The sequence below is a fragment of the Eulemur rufifrons genome, chromosome 16 (assembly GCF_041146395.1).
Source record: "Eulemur rufifrons isolate Redbay chromosome 16, OSU_ERuf_1, whole genome shotgun sequence".
NCBI classification, from domain to species: Eukaryota; Metazoa; Chordata; class Mammalia; order Primates; family Lemuridae; genus Eulemur; species Eulemur rufifrons.
Genome location: NC_090998.1, coordinates 96059874 through 96084718, shown reverse-complemented (window position 1 = coordinate 96084718; position 24845 = coordinate 96059874). Strand labels below are relative to the sequence as shown.

Below are 24845 nucleotides of genomic sequence, written 5' to 3'. Positions count from 1 at the left end.
AAACAGTAACTTTTCTAAAAAGTTGTAGGCAAATGAGTGATTTGTCTCACCCAGAATATTTAATTGGTTTGAAATGAGAAACTTAACCTTAAGATAAAGCAAAAATTCTGAAGACATAATTATTAAAAGACTCTGACAACCAATACTTCATTCTGATGTCCTTGGGATTCTAAAATATCCCAGCGATGGCTGAATCTTCCCTATCATAAAAAAAAAAAAAAATCTAAACACCTAAGAATATTCTTACAACTGTAATATGACCAGCTTCTTCCCTGTTAATAAGCCATCTCTTCTAAAAAGAGTTTTACACATAATTTGATCAGTGCACACATTTTAAAGGATAGCTTCCTAGCACAGAGACACTGATCAGAGGCATGGAGACGTGAACAGCAGACCGTCTGCTGTGAATGTGTCATAGTAGCAGCGGCTAAACAGTGAGCGTGAATCTACAAATGTGGATCAAATTTCAAAGGTGCTCCTGATAAACAGTTGGGCTCTGAGTTAACTGACCATGTAAAACCTAAATGCAAAAACCTGAAATGGGAAAATTCTTGTTACCAAGTAACCACGTAACTGACACTCCATGATGTATCGAAGTTCAGTTTTCAAATGCCACGTCTCTGTTGTAGTAAACAGTTACCTTCCAGAATATTCTCTGTACTCCTAGACATATTTTAGAGCCTGCAGTTAAAAACTGCTCAGTCAGGATGGCTTGACCTCCACCTCCTATTTACAGATTTCATTGGACAGCCACAAAGGCGGTCTTGTTGCAATTAAAGCAATGTTTAACTAAAATACAGTACCTGATTTGTGGTTTTTACATAATCGAGTAAAAAGCCTACAGAATAAAAATTATTTACATCTTCTCTGCCATTCTAGTAAAACAAATTACTAAACCCCAACTTTTAAAAAACTTTACAGTTATGAATTAAACCCTAGTCATCGTATTTCATAGTGGACAGTACAGCTATTTCTAGCGGACTTCTTAAAAAACACACCGCGATACCTGGCCTGAAGGAGTGGGAGGAGTAAGGCACCTGCAGACACGTCGGCGAGAGCTGGAGAGCGGCCCTGAGAGTGCCTGGTCTGACGTCGTCCGTGGCCCCGGGCAGAGTCACAGCCCCGGCACCAGCTGCTAATGCCTAAGAAGCAACAGCGCCTCCGGTCTGGGGGCTCCACTGTGAGCTTCAATACTGAAAGTAGATTAAGGGAAGGTTCACTTTCAAAAAGATGAGTTTTTCAAAATGTTCCATCATGAGCCTGGACTGGCCAAAGCCACTGTTCTCAGTGGGCGTGTTGAACAGCTTTTCCGAAGGGACGATACTTGGGGGACAGCCCAAAAATCTGACGGCCAAGGCTGACAGCCCCGGCCAGGATGACTTCTTTAGGTTCCAGTAGGCGAGCGGGTCACAGCTGTGTTCAAGCACTTCCTCCTCCAAGTACGCGAGCACCATGTCTTCAGGTAACTTCTCTCTCAGATCTTTCTTCTTCATCCTGGCCATGAGTGACCACAGGTTCTCCTCTCCAGCGGAGTCTTTCGATGGGGAGCCTGTGTCACACCCATTGGAGGCAAGCGTGTCATCTGAGGTAGAATTCAGTATTTCTAGTTCCCTGATTAAATCCTGCTTGTACTGTTCCGCCTCCTCCTCTGTAAACAGGGAGGCCTTGTAACGAGGGTCCAACAGTGTAGCGAAGATGTACCTGGGGTCGTGGAGGGTGGCGGACAGCCGGCTCACCATGGCTTCCTTCAAGGACTTCAGCATGGTGTCGATGCCCATCGTCTCCTCGAAGAGCATCTCGACCTTCCTGTTGAGGATGTGGATCATGGGGATGACCTGGCTGAGGGTCGACACGGGGGCGCTCATCTCCCGGCTCGCAGCATCGAAGGGCTTCAGCGCGTGGCACACGGACTGCATGACCTCCCACTGGTCACAGCTGATCAGCTCTCTGAAGTTGCACTCGATCGACAGCTCGTTAATGGCCCTTTTCTGTTCGATGAGTCGCTCCAGCATGTGAAGTGACGTGTTCCACTTGGACGGGACGTCTTGAACAAGGTGGTGCTGGGGCAGCGCGTACTCCCTCTGCAGCTCCGCCAGCTTCTCGCGCGCCCTGGGCGACCGGTGCACCCGCTCGCATATCTTCCGTGCGATGCTGAGCAGGTTCTGCACCATCCTCTGGCTCTTGATGGCCTCGTTCACGATCAGGTTGACCGTGTGGCTGAAGCACTGCACGCTCGTGTGCTCCCCTTCGTTCAGCGTCCTTCCTATGCTCGGATTGTCGGTCACCGTGATGCCGATCTGAAGGCCGATGGAGGTCACCCAGGCCTCCCACCAACACTCCAGCTGCTTCTGGATGCTGTTGCCGCTGTAGTCGCAATCCACCTGTGACACGTCTAAAAGTGCTGAGCAGTGGTGGTCCTCACAATGTGGGCGGACCGACGACTCGAAGGAGACCCAGTGGGCTGTGAGGGTCAGGTACTCCCGGGTCTGGTTACTCATCCATATTCCAGAAGTGAAGTGGATCACGCCACTCTCAGCTTCCTTAAGATGTGACATGATGATCTGCTTCACATTGTCATACATACCTGGGATGGCCGTCCTGGAGAAGTAAGACGGGGAGGGCAGGGAGTACTGAGGTTTCAAGTATTTGAGCAGCCTGTTAAAGCCAACATTGTCTACAAAGGAATATGGCTGAAGGTCAAGTGCGATCATTTCGGCTATGAGACTAGTGATTTTTTTGGCAACTGGGTGAGAATCATAAAACGTCTCATTGGTGTCATCGAAGGAGGAGGCTCCTGATGGTTCTGTGCTCAGCGGCACACGCCTGTCCGGAGAGGAGGGCTGCGCTGTCTCCGAGACGTCGGTCTTCAGCACGTTGCCGTGGAACCGCTGCAGGTGCCTCAGAAGACAGCTGGTGCCCAGGTTCGTGGGCTTCTTCCCTCTGCTGATCGTCCGGCCACAGTGCAAGCACACGACTTTCGTGGAGTCTGCAGAGCAAATAGAAAAATGATTCCACAGCTTGGAGGTCTTTTTGCTGTTCACTGGAAACATAACCTGATTATTTTTTGTGACCATTGTTGGCAAGTCTGTTAATTTGGAGGAGGAACTTTCTGCAGAAGCCAAAGTAGCATACGGAGAATTTGCCAGACTTGCACCTAGAAAGCCCTTCTGGTTCCCGACCACTTCAGGATGGCGTCTGTACAGATGCCTCATCAGACAGCTGGTGCCCACGTCACCCTTCTTCCCCCGACTGATGACGCAGCTGCAGTATCGGCACACTGCCTTGAGACTGTCCATGGGGGCCAGCGAGAAGTGATGCCAAACTTCCGACTTCAGTCTCTTCATGACCTTTTTGTTCTGCTGGAAGACAGCACCGGACTCAAACAGTCTAGGCCTCAAGCCGTGGGCCGGCTGCTTCTCAGGGGAGGACGCCGAGGCCTCCCCAACATCGTCCGAGGACGACAGCACCGACACAGCTTCCATCAGCGCGTCTCCAGGGTTCAAATGCGACGGCAGGTCTTCGGTCAGCCGGTCAGGAGAGGAAGACGCGGAAGGGGACTCTTTGACCAGTTTTCCTGGGGACGACGACACGGAGCTCAGATCCCCCTCCGGAGGCAGGAGGGCGGGCAGGAGGGTGGGAGGGGTGGAGCACAGCGGGGGGATGCCCGTGCCCCCGTTCTCCTGCAGCACGATGGAGCGGTGTGCTCGCCACATGTGCCTGATGAGACAGCTGGTGCCCAGGTCCTTCCCGTTCTTCCCTCTGCTGAACTCGTTCATGCAGTGAATGCAGACGGCCTTGGAGTTGTCCAGGGGCGACAGGTAGAAGTGCTTCCAGACGGCAGACCTTCTTCTGGACCCAGACGTGCTCTTTGGCAGTGGAAGGTTTTTCTCCACTGTGTTCTCTCCAGTTTCATCATAATGGAGAGTGGGGAGGTGGGGAGACGACCCCACCAGGGCTTCTCGGCTGTACCTCTCAGAAACAGGTATGTCGGAGGAGATTTCTTCCGAAGAAACTACAGACACAGATTCCTCTGTTATTCGATCAGGGGATGGGATCTTGGGTGCCATTTTCTGGGCCAGTTTGATGGGCGAGAGTATGGAGCTGAGGTCTCCTGCGTCTGCAGGCTGTGGCGGGAGCAGGAGTGAAGGGGCAGGGAACGAGGACACGGCGGAGATGCTTCCGTTTTCCTGAATGAGCACGGTGGGGTGTGCGCGCCGCACGTGTCTCATGAGACAGCTTGTACTCAAGTCTTTCTCGTTTTTACCTCTACTAAATTCTTTCATACAGTACATACATATTGCTTTAGTGCTATCCCGAGGGGAGATAAAGAAATGCTTCCAAGCTGGAGATTTCTTCCTGGAGCCTATGCTTCGGCCGGAGAGGAGGCTCTGGGTCACAGCTTCCATGGCTACGTCGTACAGTGTGCTGCTGTACTGGGAGAACAGAGACCCGTAGTCATCCTCGCTCTCGGAGGGCAAGTACTTCCCGGGGGGCTTCCCGTTACGGCTTGTCTGTCTGGCCTCTGCCTGCTCATCGCTGCTGTCTGTCTGCTTCACGTCCTCCTGCTCCCTCTTAAAGTCCACTCTTCCCAAACTGTGAGTAGGCATTGGATCATCGTCATCGTCTTCTATTTTAAAATTTATTTTATCAGAAACAAAATCACTATCCCCTTTGGGACAAGTTTCCAGGTTATTCTCCATGACTGACCATAACTATTCTGGCTGCTTCATCATATGAATATCTTAGGTTAATAAAAAATTGATCCAAGTGCTCATTTGTGCCCCTAAATGTAGATTATCTGTACTTTTTCATAACAATTCCATCTTTCGGGATGTTTCTATGAATATGGCTGATCATAAACATTACTGAACAACAGAGCACACAGCTCAGGTGAGCGCGTCATCTTAGAGCACAGGCCACTGCTTTCCAGGAGTCCTACTGTTACATACTTCATGGTGTGGACAAAAACGCACGCAGTGGAGACTTGTTTCCTGTCGTAAAGGCTGCGTGTGCGCCTGCCGTCCTGACAGCACACACATGGTCCTCTCGCCTTACCTAGGAAAGATGAAATCAAATTAACCACGGAGCTAAATCATACATTTTAAATCAATACTGTTATGGATACACTGGACTACTTACGCACAGAAGAATATACACAATGGAAAACTGGAATAGAAAAACTTGTCTCCTGACTTTCAACAATCCACTTACACGATAAAAATACCCCAACAGTGCTCAATAGGCAAAAAGTAAAGACATGAATTCAAATGCAAATGGTCTATCAATAAAGGACTGCGGGAACATGAATGAAAACCGACAATGGTATAAAGCAGTCATTTTCCTCTAGAATTTATGCCTTCACTCTTCAAACAGTTTACTGGAGGTACGTGTAGCTGCTACAATCAGCGAAGCTGAATTCCTCAAAACCGATTCACTCTGCCTTGCTGTAAGAACTAACACACAAAACGGGAATTTTTACAACTCCAGCTACCCATCAATTCACAGACTAAAAACTCAATATAAAAAAAGGCGACGAAGATTCCCCGGACCTAGGAAAGGATAAAAGTCCAGGAGAGTAAAGCACCTCCCAAGCCAACCTTTCTGTGCACTGCTGGGAAGGCCCCTCCGTCAGTGACCGTGCAGGCAGCGCCGCGCAGAGACAGACAGGCCCAGGGCCTTGCCTTGCAGCCCACAGGGGAGAAAACAATCGCCAGGAACTGCGAGACTTTAACTGCAGCAGATGCTAGAAGTGACGGTGCGTAATGTTATGAAAGTATAAAAGAGCAGGACAGGAACAGTGAGGCGTGGTGAGGCGTGTGGAGCAGGAGTAGAGCAGTTTAATAAAAAAGTACCAGCCAGGCGTGGTGGTTCACACCTGTAATCCCAGTACTTGGGAGGCTAAGGTGAGAGGATCACTTGAGGCCAGGAGTTCGAGACCAGCCTAAGCAATATAGCGAGACCCCAGGCCTACAAAAAACAAAGAAGTTAGTCCCAGCTACTTGGGAGGCTGAGGCAGGAGGATCGTTTGAACTGAAGTGAGCTATGATGGTGCCACTGCACTCTAGCCTGGGCGACAGAGCGAGACCCTGTCTCTAAAAAAGGAAATAAATAAACACATACATAAAAGCAGTGGCCAGTGTGGCAATATGGCAACAAACACTACAGGAGTATTTCACTATAATGAAACCAGACTCTACAAAACTTGTAACTTATTTTTAACATGCTACTGGGCATACAAGGAAGTGGGAGAGTCTCCCCGGGACACAGGCGGAGGCAGCAGTGCACGGGAGAGGCGAGCGCGGCCGGAGCCGGCTGTGCACACAGAGGCTGAGGGCAGCACCAGCCAGACCGACGTCAGGCCACCACCGACGCCCACTATCGAACTGTGCAGGAACCAGAGTCACGGGGTAACCACATGAGTTACTTTCCAAACCCAGGTGACTGAGAGGGAAAGGAAGTGCTATCAATACTATTTTGGGGACAACAGTCTTAAGCCAAACCTGTCTGAGACAAAGCACGATGTATGGTCACCCAATGAAGGGTTCCTGGATTAATAAAAACTGCGAGCTTCCACCAGAAACGAGTGCAGGCTGTTTCTGAAAGAACGTGTTCCTGGTTTCAAACTCCTGGCCTCAAGTGACCCTCCTGCCGCAATCTCCCAAAATGCTGGGGTTACAGGCGAGAACCACCATGCTCAGCTGAAAGAATTCCTAATAGCGAATTCCACAAAGTTCAGCCAGATAAAAATTCAAAATAAAAAGTTCGTATAAAAATAAAATATCACTAAATGCACAAGGAAACAAGCCACCATGAGTGAAAGTCAGCAAAAGCAACAAACAACAGATTTAAAACACCAAGGACTTGCCTTACCGGAATTAACACATACAAGATACAAAATAATTATATATTATATATAATTATATTTCTTAACACATTATGTATTAAGTTATTAAGTATGAAATGTCTGATTTCCTCAAGTACTAAGTTTGATAGTTACTCTCTCTGACATTTCACTTTGACATGTCTTGTTTTATTTTTATTGTGAAGGTACATCCTCAGTCTTTCAAAGGCATGTTTTGGCTTATGATTATCTTTCACATTTTTTTAAGAGCAATTTTTGTGAAACTACAGATAAGTCAAAACTTCGTGTTATTTTCGAGTATTAGTTCCGTCATGGAACCAATTCAGTGCACACAACTCAAAATATCAACAAAGTGTCTGGGGAAAAACGTGGCTAATGAACGCACAGTACGTCAATGGTTTGAGAAATTCTGTTCTGGTGATTTTACTCTTGAAAAGGAGCCATGTGGGCGACCTGAGACCAAGGTGGATAATGACGAGCTGAAAGCTGTCATGGAAGCGAATCCAGCTCAACTATGCGTGAATTAGCAGCAAGGTTTGACGTTACTATTCTGACAATATTGGACTATTTAAAACAAACGGGCAAGGTAAAGAAGCTGGATAGATGGGTCTCACATGAATTAAACGAGCATAAGAGAAATTGTCTGGAAGCTTGCCTTTCTTTGCTGTCACAACATAAAGGCGAACCATTTCTACACCATATTGTGACGTGTGAGGAAAATTGGGTTCTTTCTGACAATCACAAGCATTCGGCACAATGGTTGGACACGGATGAAGTGCCGAAACACAGACCAAAACCGAATGTTCATCAAAAAAAGCTAACGGTGTATGTTTGGTGGTCCAGCGCTGGTATTACCCACTACAGCTTCATGAAACCTCGTCAGTCAATTACAGAGGATGTTTACTGCAACCAATTGGATGAAATGAAGAGGATGTTCGCGATTAATCAGCTGAGACTGGTCAACACAGACAGGACAATCCTCTTGCAAGACAACACTCAACACATGTCACACAAACAACACTGCTCAAAACACAGCAGCTGGACTCAGAAACTCTCTGTCACCCACTGTAGTCACCGGACCTTGTACCAACTGACCGCCACTTCTTCCAGGCTTTGGACCACTTCTTGCAAGGAAAAGTATTCAGTTCTCCACAAGCTGTGGGAAATGCCTTTCCCGATTCCATCACCACTGGCTCTCCAGGCTGTACTGCTGGCATGAACAAGCTACTGTTAAGACGGTAAAACTGTGTCGATAGTTTAGGTGTATACTTTGTACTGCTTCTTGTTTGAGATTTAATAAACTAAACTTTTGATTTGAAATTGGACATTTCATATTTAATGACCTAATATATTTCACATTTACAATTATATGTGTGTGCATATAAATATATATAAACTTTTTTAAAAACAAAATACAGAAAACAAAGAAAAATGAGCAAAAACCAAAAACAGTCTTGTCCAGATTTGGAAAAGAATCACACAGAACAATTAGGATTAGAAATATATGCAAATCAAAACCAAAATTAGAAACCAATTCATACCTACTGAGATGGGTATAATAAAAAAGATAGACAATAAGAAGTATAGATGAAGATGTGGAAAAATGGGAATCCTCATTTTCTTCTAATGGGAATGTAAAATGGGACAACTACTTTGGAAATCAGTCTCACGGTTCCTCTAAAAATTAAACACAGTTGTGATTCAACCTGGCAATTCCACTCCTAGGTATATGTCCTAGAGGAATTAAAACTTATGTTCAGGCCGGGCGAGGTGACTCACGCCTGTAAGCATAGCACTCTGGGAAACCGAGGTGGGAGGATCGCTCGAGGTCAGGAGTTCGAGACCAGCCTGAGCAAGAGCGAGACCCTGTCTCTACTAAAAATAGAAAGAAATTATCTGGACAACTAAAAATATATAGAAAAAAATTAGCCGGGCATGGTGGCGCATGCCTGTAGTCCCAGCTACTCAGGAGGCTGAGGCAGGAGGATCCCTTGAGCCCAGGAGTTTGAGGATGCTGTGGAGCTAGGCTGACGCCACGGCACTCACACAAAAACTTATACACTCTAGAGAAATGGAAACCTATGTTCACACAAAAACTTGTACATGAACATTCACAGCAGTATTACATTGACCAAAAAGTGGAAACTACTCAAATGTCCATCAACTGATAAACAGATTAAAAAATGTAATTTATTCACACAGTGGTGTACCACTCAGGCATAAAAAGGAACAAAGTGCTGATACATGCTACAACATGGATGAACCTTGAAAACATCAAGCTAAGTGGAAGAAGCCTGACCAGATGATGATATATTATATGACTGAATTTGTATGAAATGTCCAAAATAGGCAAAGGCATAGAGACAGAAGTGATTCATAGTTGCCCAGAACTCGAGCAAGAGGGGCATGAGGGTGACTCCTAATAGATTCAGTTTCTTTTCGAGGTGATTAAAAGTTCTGGAAATATAGAGTGATGATGGTTAAAAACTTACGAATATACTTTTTAAAGGTATATTTTATGGTGTGTGAATTATATCTCAATAAAAATAATTTAAAAAACCAATTATAAATTTTGGAATTAAAATCAAAATGAAGGAGACAGTTAATTAAAATCAGTGGGAAAAAATTAATATGCTGGAAGCCAGATCTAAGAAAATTATTGAGAAACCAGTATTGACAAGAAAACATGAAAAATATGAAAGAGAAGAGTCATACAGAAGAAAATACAAAGGTCAGAGACGGGCAGTATGTGAGGAGATTACAATTCTAGAAGTAATGGAAGCATAAAGTACACCAGACTAAATAAAAGGACTATTTGAATTCCAATCCAAGCACAGACACACTGTAAAGACACTGCAGAATGCAAAGGGAGGGCGGATGGATAAGTAGATCTTAAAAGCGGGTAGACTTGTCTGGATCTGAATTTTTTTAAAAAGGGTAAAAGCTGGGCACGGTGGCCATGTGCCTACAGTCCCAGCTACTTGGGAGGCCAAGGCAGGAGGTCTGCTTGAGCCCAGGAGTTCAAGGACAGCCTGGGCAACACAGTGAGACCCCTTTTCCAAATAAATTAAAAGTAAAAAATTATGAACAAAATGGGTGGAGAAATGGGCATACTACATGCAGATCTGAATCTATTAAGAAAATATTTGAGGGGTAGCATTATAATTAAGTTTTAAGAAACACTATTCTCTTAATGTGGGGAATTATACTGTTTTATTTTTGAATGGTAAACAAACTTTGCAGTCTTGGCATTAGTCCTACTTGGTCATGGAATATTATACTTTTTTATATATTGCTGGATCTGACTGGGTAAAATTTTACAGGAATTTTACATTTATTTTTATGATATTAGTCTATGATTTAAAAATTTTTTTCATTGTGAAAAACTCAAGCATTTACAAAAGAAGAGCAGTAAACTATATCAAATGAACCCTCATGTGCCTAGTACTATGTCTTAACAATTATCAACACACGGACAAGCTTGTGTCATTCTGTATCTCATCCCATCCCCCACCCTCCACTGGATTTTTTTGAAGCCCTAATAATATAGTATGGAGTGGTATCTTATTGTGATCTTGACTTGCAACCCCCTAAATGACTAACAGTGAGCAATTTGTTACGTGTTATTTGCCATTTGTATGTCTTCATTGGTCAAGTGTCTGTTCAAATATTTTGCCCATGTTTATACTGGCTTATATATTTTCTTATTATTGAATTCTTGAGTTCCTTATATATGTGGAAACAAGCCATTTATCAAGTATATGCTTTGCAACTATTTTCTCCTGGGATTGTGATTTGTCTTCTCATGCTCTTAATAGTATATGCTGAAGAGTAAAAGTTTTTAATTGAAGCCCAATTTACTAATTTTTTTTTAAAGAGATAGGGTCTCTGTCGCCCAGGCTGGAGTACAGTGGTGTCATCACAGCTCACTGCAGCCTCCAACTCCTGGGCTCAAGCCATCCTCTTGCCTCAGCCTCCTGAGTAGCTGTAACTACAGGAACACGTCACCATGCTTGGCTAATTTTTTAAATTTTCTTTTGTAAAGAGAGGGTATGGCTATGTTGCCTGGGGTGGTCTCGAACTCCTAACCTCAAACCAATTTGTTTTTTAACAGTTTGGGCTTTTGGGCTCCTATCTAAGAAATCTTTGCCTAACCCAAGGTTACCTAGATTTTCTCCTGCGTTTTCTTTTAGAAATCGTATAGTGTTGTATTTAGTGTATTTAGTGTATAGTGTTGTATCTTTGAAGGATTCAAGTTCATTTTCTGCACATGGATATCTAATTGTTCTAACACCATCGATTTGTTGAGAAGACTATCCTTTCTCCACTAAGTGCCTTTGTACTTTGTTGAGAATTAGTTGCCCATGTATGCATGGCTCTATTTCTGGATTCTCGGTTTGTTCCACTGATCTTGTCCTCTGTGTTTGTATCTGCCACATAATCCAGCCATTCCACTCCTAACTATTTAGCCAAGAGAAATGACAGCCTATATATAAATTTCACAGCAGCTTCATATGTAATATCCAAACGCTGGAAAACAGATTATGATATATCCATACAATGGATCACTACGCAGCAATAAAAAAAAAGAATGAATTACTGATACACACAATATGGATGAATCTCAGAACAATTACGCAGAGTGGAAGAAGCCAGACCAAAGAGCAGAGCAGTGGTTACTGGGACAAGGGGCAGGTGCATGGGATGGAAAGGAGAGACCACAAAGGGCACAAAGCAACATTCGGGAGCGGTGGATGTGTTCACACTCTTGATTGTGGTGATGGTTTCATAGATACATAAATACGTCCACATGAAGGTGTATATACAAATGTTCATAGCAGCTGTTTGTGTGTGTGTATACATATGATATATATTTATTTATATATCAGATTGTGCATTGTAAATATGTGCAATTTATTGTATATCAATTATACCCAAATAAAGCTGCTGTCTTAAAAAGGCAGGGATTGTCAGAATAGATTAAAAAAAAAAAAAAAAGCAAGACTAACTATATGCTGTCTATAAGAAACACACTTTAAACGTAAAGACACAAATAGATTAAAAATAGAAGGGTAGAAAAAGGCATACCCTGCTAATACAAATCCAAAGAAGGCTGGAGTGGCTACATCAATACCAGGTAAAGATTTAAGAACAACATAGCAGAAACAATAATGAACATGACATGATTATAATGGGGTCAATTCGCCCACAGCACATAATCCCCAAGGTGCATTTATTATTAATAGACCTTCAAAATATATGCAGCAAAACTGATAGAACTAAAAGGAGACTAGACTAATTCACAATTACAGATGGAGATTTCAACACGCCAATTGAATAGTAGAAAATCAGTAAAGATTTAAATAACACTTGTTGAGCCTAAGAATACTGAGTTATAGAAATGCCCCCTGTATTTCTGAGACAAGATTTGATTTCAGAAGTCAAATAAGGCTTTGCCTTAAAGAAAAATATAAGCATCTTAGTTTGCATATCAAAAAGCTGCCTCGCCTCAGGAGGGCGTCTCAATGGTCAGAAACAGCTGCATTTCAAAGTGACGGCTATATGCTGGGCCCTATGGTTCTCACCTGTTTTGAAAGACAAGGCAGGTCTCACCTAGAGCCATAGGTTGCCAGAGCTGATCAACAAAGGCAGCCAGAGATGAGAGCTGATCAAATAGATATGCTAATGCCCGAGCCGGGCCCAGACGGAACCATGCGGTTAAAGTAATTAGCACAAAACACAGCTCATGTTGACTTCTGAGATCATCTCTGTCTCCAAAAACACAATTACGGGAGCCAAGATGTCTCTGTTTTTTGCTAAAGTAATAGCCTTATCATAAAACTTAGAAGTTTGCCCTAAGAAGATTCTGTAACTCATTGTTCACCTAGATAGAGTTAAAGGATCTGTACTAGCCTTTTAGAAGACTTTGACCCTAAACCAAAGTGGTGAGCCTAAGAATACTGAGTTATAGAAATGCCCCCTGTATTTTTGGAGACAAGATTTGATTTCAGAAGTCAAATAAGGCTTTGCCTTAAAGAAAAAATAAACGTGTTAGTTCAAAAGCTGCCTCGCCTCAGGAGAGCATCTCATTGGTCAGAAACAGCTGCATTTCAAAGTGACAGCTGCAAGGTGGGCCCTATGGTTCTCACCTGTTTTGAAAGACAAGGCAGGTCTAACCTAGAGCCATAGGTTGCCAGAGCTGATCAACAAAGGCAGCCAGAGATGAGAGCTGATCAAATAGATATGCTAATGCCCGAGTGGGCCTAGACGGAACCATGCGGTTAAAGTAATTAGTACAAGGCACAGCTCATGTTGACTTCTGAGATCCTCTCTGTCTCCAAAAACACAATTACTGGAGCCAAGATGTCTCTGTTTTTTGCTAATAGCCTTATCATAAAACTTAGAAGTTTGCCCTAAGAAGATTTTGTAACTCATTGTTCACCTAGAGTTAGTTAAAGGATCTGTAGTAGCCTTTTAGAAGACTTTGACCCTAAACCAAACTGCCTGTTATTATGTAAGGGCAATGGGAGCATGTATCTCCCTATAAGTACCTATGTAAAAGTTCAGTCTTTGTTACATTCTCCGCGGGAAGGGATATAATCATCTGGACCCCTCCTTTGTCTATCTTCATAAATCTTTACTTTATAAACTGTATCTTTGGCTCTGTGTATTATTTTTTGTTTCTGTTTCCTGCTATTTTTTTATCCTTTGCGACAACCCCTGCCTGAGAGGCCCGACCGGAACACCCTTTGCGGGGAGCATAGCTAACTCCCTGCATTTCACAACCTATTTTATGTATATTTCAGCATAAAACAAATAAGTAATTACGCCAATGGTATTAAGAATTAAGATTTTCAGGATAAGAAAAAGATGTAAATTTTAAAAATCAAAGAAGTTAACTAAAACTATATAATTTTAAATTTGTACTGATAATACCAGTATGAACTTACGACGTTTTAAAAGTATATTTCCTAGCTTTGTCCACCAAAAGGGCTACAAGCAAAACTCTACAAATGCAACGAAACACCCAATGCCTGGATCTCGGTTTCGAGATGCCTTTCTGCACCAGAAGGAACCAGAGCACTCCGGAGAAACGGCTGACTGCACTTCTCTTCTGGAAAAGAAAGTAAAGTGAGGCTGGGACGCTGGGCAGAAGCCACGTGCACCGGGAGTGATGCACGGGGTGAAAGGGACACAGGAGCCAGCGTGGAAGGGCTCCAGTCGGTCACATGTGACCATCACAGAACAAGAGCAAAAGGCGCAAACAGAGCAGGATATACTGAATAAATAAAAACCCATTAGCCCACCTTGATATTCAAAGAAAGAGGAAAAATAAAAACATTTGCCACGATAGAGTGACTATCTATCACACTGCCTTCCCCTGAAAATTAGTAATAAAAATCAAGCATTTGTCCTTTTTTTTTTGAAAGTTAAATTAAATATATATATTTTTACATTAATTTTTTTTTCCTTTTTTTAAAAGAGATCAGGTCTCAGTCTGTTGGCCAGGCTGGAGTGCAGTGGCATGATCACAGCTCACTGCAGCCTCCAACTCCTGGGCTCAAGCGATCCTCCTGCCTCAGCCTCCCAAGAAGCAGCGGGATCTACGGCACCACCACGCCAGGCTGTCCTGTCTTTTTAAGAGGTAATGAATGAGGGAAACAGAAAAAGAAAGAAGAAACAACAGCATTAGAAAGTCAAAGTGTTGCTGCCTCATAGTTCTGGGAAGTACCAACAACACACACCACGTGGAATGCTACAGGAGCAGGGTGTTCACATACCCCCAAGATGTCCCCCATAGATGACCTGCTAACTGCGGGATAGGGGTATGTTTAAAGGGCCAGTGACCAGTCACCCCAGTCCCCGAGGGACAGGCTGCAAAAACAGCACAACAGAAAGCACACTGTATCACCCACATGAACACGCCCAAAACGTGCCACCTGGACCCAGTCCAGCCTCTTGCTGCCAGAGGGTCTAGGACCATGACGACTGTGATGCGTGGCCCTAGACTAGATTCTGGCTCAGAGAAAACAGCTACTCAAGACATTTTGGGGACAGCTGGGGATCTGACTGTGGACTGGCTCTAGAAGACACCAAGGGGTTGTTGTTAACATTTCTTAGATGTCACTGATGATGGATTGTGATTATTGACAAAAATGTCCTTTTCTCTTTTCTTGGGAGAAAAGGACACTTAGAGGTAAAGTGTCCCAATATCTGCAATTTCCTTCAAAAAAGGTGTGGCAAGCACCAGACAGGTGGCAGTCATGGTGGTTCCACTGGGGGTAGGGCACAGAGGAGTGCCAACCCTCTGGGAGTTAGAAAGTTCATAATATAACCTTTAAAAAACTGAAGCACATTTGTTTTTAGCTCAGAGCACACGTGCTCTCAGCGAGCTGTCAAGTCCACCCTGGGAATCAAAGAGCTTAAAGTCAGACTCCCAGCCTGGTTCAAACGGGAGATGGCAGTTTCCCCCACTGAGGATATAAGTTAGGACCTGGTCTACACCTGAGAGTAACTTTAGTAACACATTCTGAGGGTGCAGAGCCAAGCTGCACATCCTAGGGGTTGCAATAGCATCAACGGCCTCAAAGCCAGCAATTCCAAGAAGAACCACTGTACCCATACAAAGAAAAGCCCTCATCCAGGACTGGGCTAAACTGAGATGGGGAACTCAAAGCCAAAAACCTGACAGTTGCAAAGGGTTAAACTTCAGAAACCTAGAACCAGGCCGGGCGCGGTGGCTCACGCCTGTAATCCTAGCACTCTGGGAGGTCGAGGTGGGCGGATCGTTTGAGCTCAGGAGTTCGAGACCAGCCTGAGCAAGAGCGAGACCCCATCTCTACTAAAAATAGAAAGAAATTATATGGACAGCTAAAAATATATATAGAAAAAATTAGCCGGGCATGGTGGTGCATGCCTGTAGTCCCAACTACTCGGGAGGCTGAGACAGGAGGATCCCTTGAGCTCAGGAGTTTGAGGTTGCTGTGAGCTGACACCACGGCACTCACTCTAGCCTGGGCAACAAAGTGAGACTCTGTCTCAAAAAAAAAAAAAAAAAAAAAAAAAAGAAACCTAGAACCAGAGCTATTTCCATGAGATGTGGTCAGAAACCCCGATAAGGCTACCTTGGAAACAAAGCACATTCCAAAGCAAGCAAACAGACCACATTAAGGTCAGTTGGTCCCTGTTCTGTCCCTGAAATGTTCTGGGTCACATACCAGGGCTGCTTGGGTTGTTCTGATCACCCTTTTTGTGGGTTCCCTGTACTTAACACCAGCACCCTCGACACCTACCCTTTCCTTTGGGGTCCAGGCAGTCCTACTAGTGACAGGCCTGAAATAGAAGCCGTGGCTGAAAGCTGCTGGGAAGAGGCTTTCATTTACAGGATAAGGAACATGGCTTCTGTGACAGTAACCGGAGCTCTCCCCGCACAGCACACAGCTCCAGACCCTGCTTTCTCTGCCACAAGCAGCTGGAGCAGATCCCAAAGTGGGCTTTGGGTGAGAAGCCAGCCCCTCAGGGTTTACATCCGTGGAGGTCATGAGGCAGGAGGACAGGGCCCGCTGGTCCACAGGGCCAGGGGGTTGAGTCTTCCCACCCAGACCAATGATGGGCAGCTGTGGCAACCACACAGAAAGCACCCTGGTGGGCCAGCAGGGAGGGGCCCAGCCGCACCCCCAGTCTCAAACCAGTATCCGCTGTTCTTATTCTACACAGCCTTTTCTGGGAAAGACGCGGGCCACAACTGCTGAAAGTCCTTCACCTAGAATGAGAGATCAGAAGCAGAGAATGCACCTTGTCAGGTGCTGGGCCTTGCATTTTTAGTGCACGTCACTTAAGCTATGTCCACCAAATGCCCACAACAATCCCTGAGGGGCTGGGGAGGAGGCTTTACCAACAAGTGTGCAGCTGTGCAGAGGGAGGATGCGCTGCTCGGCAAGGCCAGCCTCTGCACCGCGTGGATGCTGCCCCAACGGGGCCTCCGCCCTGCTGCCCTGGACCAATCATCCCCTCCCTCTGAGGTTTTCCCCAGTACATTTCTCAAACAACTGAGCATCACCTCTGCCCTCATCTGCCAGTAGTTTTCCTTGGAGCACTTATTGGGCCTTTTTCTCTGGTTTACTTCGATCCTCACTGCAACTACTATGTTCTCCAAGGCCAGGGCCTTTGTAAAAAACCACCATTGCTCCAGCAAGCAGAAACTGCAAGAACGCTCCATGCACAGTTCACCACCTCTATCCCTCCCACCCCCCTGCCTCAGAAATAAGAAATATTTTATTTTATTCCTAGCATTGCCTTCCAGAATTTGAACTACCAAAAGCACACATCAATTAGCAAAGAAGCAATCTGAGGTATTCCAGAATGAAGAACAAACAAGGCACTGAAAGGTGGGGTGCAGGAGAAGGGTATGGAAGACTGGGATGCAGAAAGCCAGGCCGCGGGGACGGTGACGAGAGCAAGGTGCAGAAGGCCAGAACCAGGACGCCAAAGGATGCTATGGGCTGAAGGCACCCTGACCTATGCAGTGGGATGTAAGCAAGACTGCGGATTCCTACAGCTGCATCCTCAGGTCCATGAGATTTTAAATGACTTGAAAATCAAAAGTAATGACACTCACTGACTCTCTGAACTGCCATGTGCAGAAACACACAGAAGGAAACGGAATGTTGGGAAGGAAGAGCTAGCCTGGCCTCTGTCCCGGGGCCGGGCCCAGCTGGACCCAACAGCTTTACCTGCTCCCACCTTGCAAAACCACCATCACAGCAAAGGAGAAGGGAATCAGACACAAAGTAGAAACCGAAGTAGCTGAAGCCAAGCAAAGAAAAAAAAAAAAACCGCACAAAGTGAAGAGAAGGACAGCCCTGACCACGGTCACTTATTGCCCCTCACGCTCCCAGAGCTCCGCTTCCCAGCGTCCTCACTCCAAATTCTATGCCCACCAGGGATCTGAAATGCACACTTTTTTTCACTACATAAATATTGCATATCAGCTCCTTTGCACATACACAGAAGTCAATCAACTCCCCTGATAATTTACTTAAAACCATTCTCCAAGGTGTTGGGGCATTCTTCACACAGCTTGAGTTACTCAGTGTGTGTGGGAGCAGGGGTCGGGGCTGACATTAAAGAACATAGTTTTCACATCCAAAAACATCAACCACCTTATTCAGGAATTAACCAGAACAAAGGGCAGGAGGACTGTAACCACCTATCAAGAGAACTAACTGTCTTTCAATACAGGAGATTAATGGTGTCCTCTGCTCAAAAGATTGGGCCTTGGAAACTTTTTGAAGATTTACAGAATGTCTCTTAATTTGTGCTAGATCTTTTCCTGAAAAAAAGCAAATTATGATAAACAGATATAATCTGTTCAAGGATTGCAGAAGTGTGCATCCTTGTATGAACATCCCACTGGAAACCCTCAGACTACGGAGTCAAATTCCTGTAAACTTTGCTCTTGCAAGATAACTTTCTTTAGCAACTGAAATTAATTCATAATCGAAACTTGGCTTAATTTCATAGCACTTTTTTAAAAACGCCAACTAAATCCTTCCTAGTCTCTTAATCTTATCATCACCACACAGAGAAAACATCAAAAGTTAGTATTTCTATGTAAAAAGTCACGAGGATGCCCTTGCTTTAGCAGACTGGACTCACTGTAAGATCTAAAGTAGATTTTCTAAAACTATGCACTTAATCCGATCAGAGTTAACTTCAAAACAAATAACTTCCCTTTTTACAAACACCAGGACACCAACAGAAGCTTCTCCTGACGGCCCAGCGTGGCGGGGACTTGTTTCCCGAGGGGCGCACGAGTGCAGTGAAAACCTCCCAAAACACGGAGCACCCGGGGCGACGGAGGGCAATTCTCGGAGGGAACAGAGGTGGTGTGGGTCGCACGGAAAGGACAAAGGGAGAGACGAAAACGGTGCACGCTCACTCGGGTGTGGGAAAACACCGGGAATTGTGATTTGCAATTAATGTTTCTTCCTTCTTCACGCAATCTGACGGTCTTGCCCAGAAACACGCACGTTCGCCCCAAAGCTCCACGCGCGCACTGCTGAACTCGCCTCCCCGGCGTCGCAGCCCCGGCGGACGCGGCCGGCCGGTCTCTTCCTGGAAGCGGACCGAGAGTGACAGGGCGCGCGGACCCCGAGGCTCAGCCGGCGCTGACGCGTGGGGGGCGGCCCCGACCCGGCCCGCCCGGAGCCGCCCGGCACGTGGGGCCGCCGCGGGGGCGCCAACTTCGGGTCACTCGGGCGTCCTGTCAGCGCGGCCGCCGCCAGCTGTCAGCGGACCGGCGTCCGCGGCGACCCCGGCCCGGCCCCGGCCCGCGCAGACAATAGCGGCCGGGCCCGGCCCGGCGCGGTCCGCCCGGCGGGACGCGGGACGCGGGACGCGGGACGCAGGGACACGGCGGCGGGGCGCGGCGGCGCCGGCCGCGCACTCACCTCGGCGCCCGGCCCGGGGCGCGCGGCTCCCGCCCGGCTGCGCACGACGGACGGCGCGGGCGGACGCCCATTCATTAGCCGCGGCTTTGTCCGCCCGGCCCCTCCCGGCCCCGCCGCCCGCCGCCCGCGACGCCGCCGGACGCTGCGCCCCTCCCAGGGCCCCGCGCGGCTCGGGGCGGGGCCGGCGCGGGGGCGGGGCCGGTGCGCGCAGGCGCAGTCCCCGCGCACGCGCCGCGCCCTAGGCCGGGCGGGCAGCTGGAGAGGCCGGAGTGCCGCGGCGAGCTGAGGGGGCGGGCCGGGCGGTCCGCGCAGGCGCAATCCGCGCGCCGGCCCCGCCCCCGTTCCGGTAGGCAAACCACGCAGGCGCAACGCGCTGGGCGGCTGGCGCGGTCGGGGCAGTGTCTTCCTGTAGCTCCGCCGTCGGCTGCGGCTAGGCGGCGGCGCGCCTCGCACGGTGGCGGGGACCCCGGCCCGCCCGCCGCGCGCTGGGCACTGAGCCCTTGAGGCTCAGGCGATCAGGCTTCCTCGTGCGGCCCGGCGCGGAGGGCGGGGCTGGAGCGCGACCCGGCCGCCGCCGGCCACGAAGGGCTGGAACTGGCCACGCGGTGCGGCCTCCGTGCATGAAGGAAATGAGACGGCTAGTGCGGAGCTTCCCGGCGCAGGTCCCGTGCGGACCTAGACATCCGCCGGCTGCACCGTGCCGACGCCTCCGCGTGTGAGGCTTTGCCACAGCTTATGTGCGAAAGTGAGACGAGTACGTTCACTTTGTAAGTCGTGACGTGACGGCGAGGAGGCCGCCGGTCCGCGACTGGCGTGGCTCGGCAACGGGGTCGAGCTAAGTCGAGCCCTCCTCTGCCCGGAGCTCCCCCGGGTCTCTCTGCCCGGCCCCGCTCGTGCTGCACGGCCCTTGGGCGAAGAACAGTGTTCTCACTTTCTAGTGGTTAAGGGGAAGTCGTATTTCAGGACAAAGTATATGCAGTTCAAGCGTCAGTGTCCTAAGTGGAGTTTTATTGGTACACGGCCGTGCCGTTCATGGAGCTCACGTCAAAAGCTGTTCTTACCTTCCAGGAGCTGCTGGGGAACCGAGTCCTGACACCCGAAAGGGCTCCCCATTTGATTCATAGCTGAAGCCGGCGTTCTTAGGGCGGCCGGGCCTGCAGTGTCTGGCGCCTGCCCTCCCCTCATCAGTTCTGCAGCCACCCTGTCCTTCGTGCTCCACCTCGAGGCCTTTGCACAGCCACTTCCTCTACCTGGCATGCTCTACCCCTGGTATCTGCCAGTCTCATGCTGTCATTTCTCCAGACCTTTGCTCAAATGTCACCGTATTGGGGAAGCTGTCCCTGAGCATTCTCCATAAGTAGCACTTCACTTTCCTCATCCCCTCTCTGGTCTCCGTTTCTCTCTGACACACTGTGCATGTATTTGCTTGTGCTTGGCCACTCCCACTAGCGTTGGCACTGCAGGAGTGCAGGTTCTTCTTGGTTGTGTGCACTGATGGATCATGCCCAGTGCCAAGAAGAGCAAGGCCTCCCGAAGCTTTATGGAATAGGTTAACTGAGCCCCCACAATTGCCTGGCACTGAGCTAGGTGCAGAAATAGAAGGTTCCTGGAGCAACAGCTCTTCTGAGAGGGACACCAGTGAGTGCTACCTGGCGAGTGTAGGTTGACAGGTTCCTCCTGTGCCTTCCAAACTGTGCAGGCCAACCAGGTGTGGCCTGTTCTCTGATCCCTCAAAGGAAGGATCTTGTTTTGTGTGTAGAGTGGCCATATAACAACGTCCAAATGGGACACTTTGGAGCGTGAAAGGGCATGCTACTAAGCGTGAAGCCAGAACCCAGCATAAACTGGGACTGTCCCAGCAAGCAGGACCATGGTGACTATCCACTCATTTAGCTAACCTTTGAAGAGTACTTTCTAGGTGCCCAAGATACTGTGTCTTATTTTTTCTTTTTTCTGCACCAAAGTGTGAGGTCCTGTGGCCAGGCAGGCGCTTTATCCAAGTTCCAAGCACAGACTTTGGGCCCCAGGAAGGCAGGGAGGAGCAGCAGCTGCACAGGGCGGTGCATGTCGTGGGTGCTGACTCAACACTGGGGAGGCACAGTGGCTGGTGCCTGGTGCTCTGTCCACTGAGGCTGTGGGTGGACCCTTGCCCTCCCAAGGCAGGTGACCCTCCTGCTTGGAGCACTGTAGCCCGTGGTGGGTTCACCCGATACAGTGTGACCTAGGGTGAGCTTCTCTGCTGTGAATTAGGATTACTAGTCCAGCTGGGGGAATGGTGTCACTTGTAGCAGCTGGGTCCCCTGACCCTGGTGACCACGGGTCACTGGAAAGGCACAGACCTCGCTGTGCCAGGGTCCTGAGGGCGAGGACTGAAGGGAGAGTGGCCATACTGAGAGCCCATGGCGGTGAGGGTGGCCACCACCAGTCCCCTACAGTAGGTGCAGTGGGCGGAGCCCCATGGCGCGTTCTCCAGTCTGGGGCCTGTCGTCCCTGCCGTCCCTGCCTTCCCCTCAGGACAGCGTTGGGGGGAGGGGTGCAGCGGATCCGCCTGCGGGGGGAGGGGCGCAGGAGAGGGCTCCGGACCCTCAGCGCCCACTATGCCCTAGTCGCCACGATGGGGACCTCACCACGCCGTCCCCTCATCCACGTCACCCACGCTGAAGGCAGAAGTGAGGCAAGCACTGCGGTCACAGCCCCACAGGGGCGGAGCCGGTGCGCTCGAGGTCTCGGAAGCCCTTCGCCCCGCCCTTCCTTCCTTCCTTCCGCCTGCCTCGCCCGGGGAGGCCGGCCGCGAGGGGCGGAGGGCGAGGCTTGCGTGGGAGGACTCGGCGCCCGCGCCTCCGGGAAGGCTGGGACTGCGCCTGCGCCCCGGGGACCATGCGCCCGCCTCGGGCGAGCTTGGGTGGCGGCTCCTCCGTCGGCCTGGGGCGGCACCCGCCTGTCCGCGGCCCCCGGGCGCTCTGCGTTCGCGTCTCCACGTGAAGCCTGGGCGCGCGCCCGGGACGGAAGCGGGGCGCTGTGACCCCAAGGCCGACGTGGGACCGCCCCCCGGCCCGCGGGACCCTGGACGACCCGGGGCCGGGTACCCAAAACAGCGCCCCGTGCTCAGGGAAACCCCGCGGAGCCCACGGCCCTAGGGGGGTGTTGCGCGCTGGCACTGGGGGAACCCGGAGCTCGCCCCACTCAGCATCAGCCCCCGTGGGTCGCCCCCCCCGCCAGTCCCAGAACCTTTCCGGCCCCCGGGGGTGGAGGGAGCCAGGAGACGGCGCCCATGTCCCGGGGATCCGCGCTGGAATGGTCCGGTGGAGGCAGCAGTCCTCAAGTGCCCCGTGTGGCGCGAAGGTCCTCCGAGTGTACCTTTCGCAGCGCTCGGGGCTGGACCGGCTTCCCTCCTTCCCGGAAGCGTGCTGGAGAGCCTGCCGCGGCCGGCCCTGGACATCGAGCTGCACCGGTGGACCGATGGCCATCAGAGCTGGGGAGCCTCTTGATGTCACCGTGCCACCAGCCTGGGGCACTGCGGAAACCGCCACAAACGCGTGCAGGCAGGCGCCGGTAGGCGGTAGTGCGCCTGGCCCCAGGCTGCACCACGTGGCAGGCAGGGGTCCTAGTTTACCACCGACCCCCAGCCTCAAGCAGTGGGATGGTGGTAACGCCACCATCTCTGGGCAAGGGAGGGTGAGGACAGTGGCAGGGGCAGGTCTACAGGGAATGCACTGGCCAGGCCCTGCACACCTCCAGACTGTGCGCCTCTGTCCGGGTAGAGGCCCGGAGGGTGGGACCCGCCAACCGGCCAACTTTCCTAAAGGAAAGGGGTGAGGAGAGAGGCCCCAAGAGAAGGGCTGGGAAGGGCTGGGGTGCTCATCTGGAATCTGGCCCCTTCTCGGGGGTAGAGGATGAGTTTGAAAGTGAGTTGGGGAATTTTGGGGGCAGTGAGGGGACCTCCAGGAGAGAACCCTAGGCCTGGAGTCGGCGGTACTCAGGAGAGCAAAAGGACACCACTTGGTAAGGGATGTCGATGGGGGAAGTTTCAGGTGAGCTCTCTAGCGGGGGGGAGGGGGGGGTTCATAACGGAGCAGGGGCTGTGTGGCTGCGGTGGGTGCCTGGTGTGCTTGGGAGGGGCGCTCGCGGCGTTCAGTGCAGAGGCCCTGCCCTGAGCAAGGCCTGTGCTGGGGCCGCAGCGAGCAGGAGGGAGGGACCAGGTGGTGAGGGACTGGGGGCGGGGGGTGTGGAGATGGTTATGGGTTCTAAGAGGAGGGGGAGGTGGTTGACAGAATAACCCAGTGAAGAGGGAACCTTGCCGCGGGAGAGAGCTGAGAAAACCTGGGAGAGAGCTGAGAAAACCCAGGGAGGGTCCTTGGTAAGCCAGAGGGGCTGGGCCGCAGAGCCCTGGGAGGGGGCCCCCCCGGGAGCAGAGGGTTCTGCTGGGCAAATGTGGGCCCACGTGGATTAAGTTGTTGGACACCCAGTTGGTGTCCAGCGTGTAGAATTGGTCGATGTAGAAAACTGGCCCCCTGACTTGGTTTCAGAAGCAAAGTGTTCTGTGCGAGAGAATAAAGGAAAAACAGTTCTGTGCGAGAGAATAAAGGAAAAACAGTTGTTTGCTTTTAGACAGGATCTGAGGGTGTCCATTTCCTTGTCAAAAACCACTCGCAGAGAAGCACGATCGTTTCTGTACCTACACACACCCTTCCGGGTACGTCCTTAGAAAAAATTCCTGGCAGTGAAACTTTTGAGCTGAAAATTTTATTGAGATAGTTGTAGATTTACATGCAGTTCTAAGAACTAACACAGAGAGATCTCTTGTACCGTTTGCTCAGGCTTTCCCAATGGCACCATGTCACAAAACTGTGGTAGGACAGCACAGACAGAACATTGCTGCTGACACAACCCCCTGGCCTGGTTCCAGTGTCCCCAGTTTCACCTGTCCCCATTTGTGTGTGGACAGTCCATGCTGCACAACCGTCTCACCCCAGTGGGGTTGTGTACCCACAGTCAGGGCACGAAGAGTCCCAGCACACGGTTGCTGGTGCTGTCCTTTTGGAACACCTCCTCCTGTCCCCCACCCTGGCAGTAATCGTTGGCCACCGTTCATCTGTCCTCCTTTTCTCAAACTGTGTCATTGAAAAAGTGTTACATAAAAATAGTCACATAGTAAGTAACATTTTGGGATTGGCTATTTTTGCTCAGTGTAATTCCCTAGAGATTTATCCAAGTTGTTGTATAAATCAATAGTTTGTTCCTTTTGTTTGTTTGTTGTTTTAGAGACAGGGTCTTGCTCTGCCACCCGGGCTAGAGTGCAGTGGCTTGATCATAGCTCACTGTAACCTTGAATTCCTGGGCTCAAGTGATCCTCCTGCCTCAGCCTCTTGAGTAGCTGGGACTACAGGCACGCACCACTACACCCGGCTAATTTTTCTATTTTTTGTAGAGACAGGGTGTCACTATGTTCCCCAGGATGGTCTTGAACTCCTGGCCTCGAGCGGTCCTTCCATACTAGCTTCCCGAAGTGCTGGGATTAAGGAGTGAGCCTC

At 49.3% G+C, this 24845-nt stretch overlaps 1 protein-coding gene across 1 annotated transcript; it reads right to left on the bottom strand.

Moving 5' to 3' along the window:
* Positions 1 to 4752, bottom strand: ZBED4 (zinc finger BED-type containing 4). The gene has a single exon (XM_069489631.1). The coding sequence runs from the start codon at positions 4698 to 4700 to the stop codon at positions 1188 to 1190; it is 3513 nt and encodes a 1170-aa protein (XP_069345732.1). The 5' UTR covers positions 4701 to 4752; the 3' UTR covers positions 1 to 1187.
* Positions 4753 to 24845: the final 20093 nt, after the last annotated feature.

What these genes read in the sequence shown, in the direction of transcription:
- ZBED4 (XM_069489631.1), bottom strand. Translation starts at nt 4,700, where the DNA reads ATGGAGAATAACCTGGAAACTTGTCCCAAAGGGGATAGTGATTTTGTT.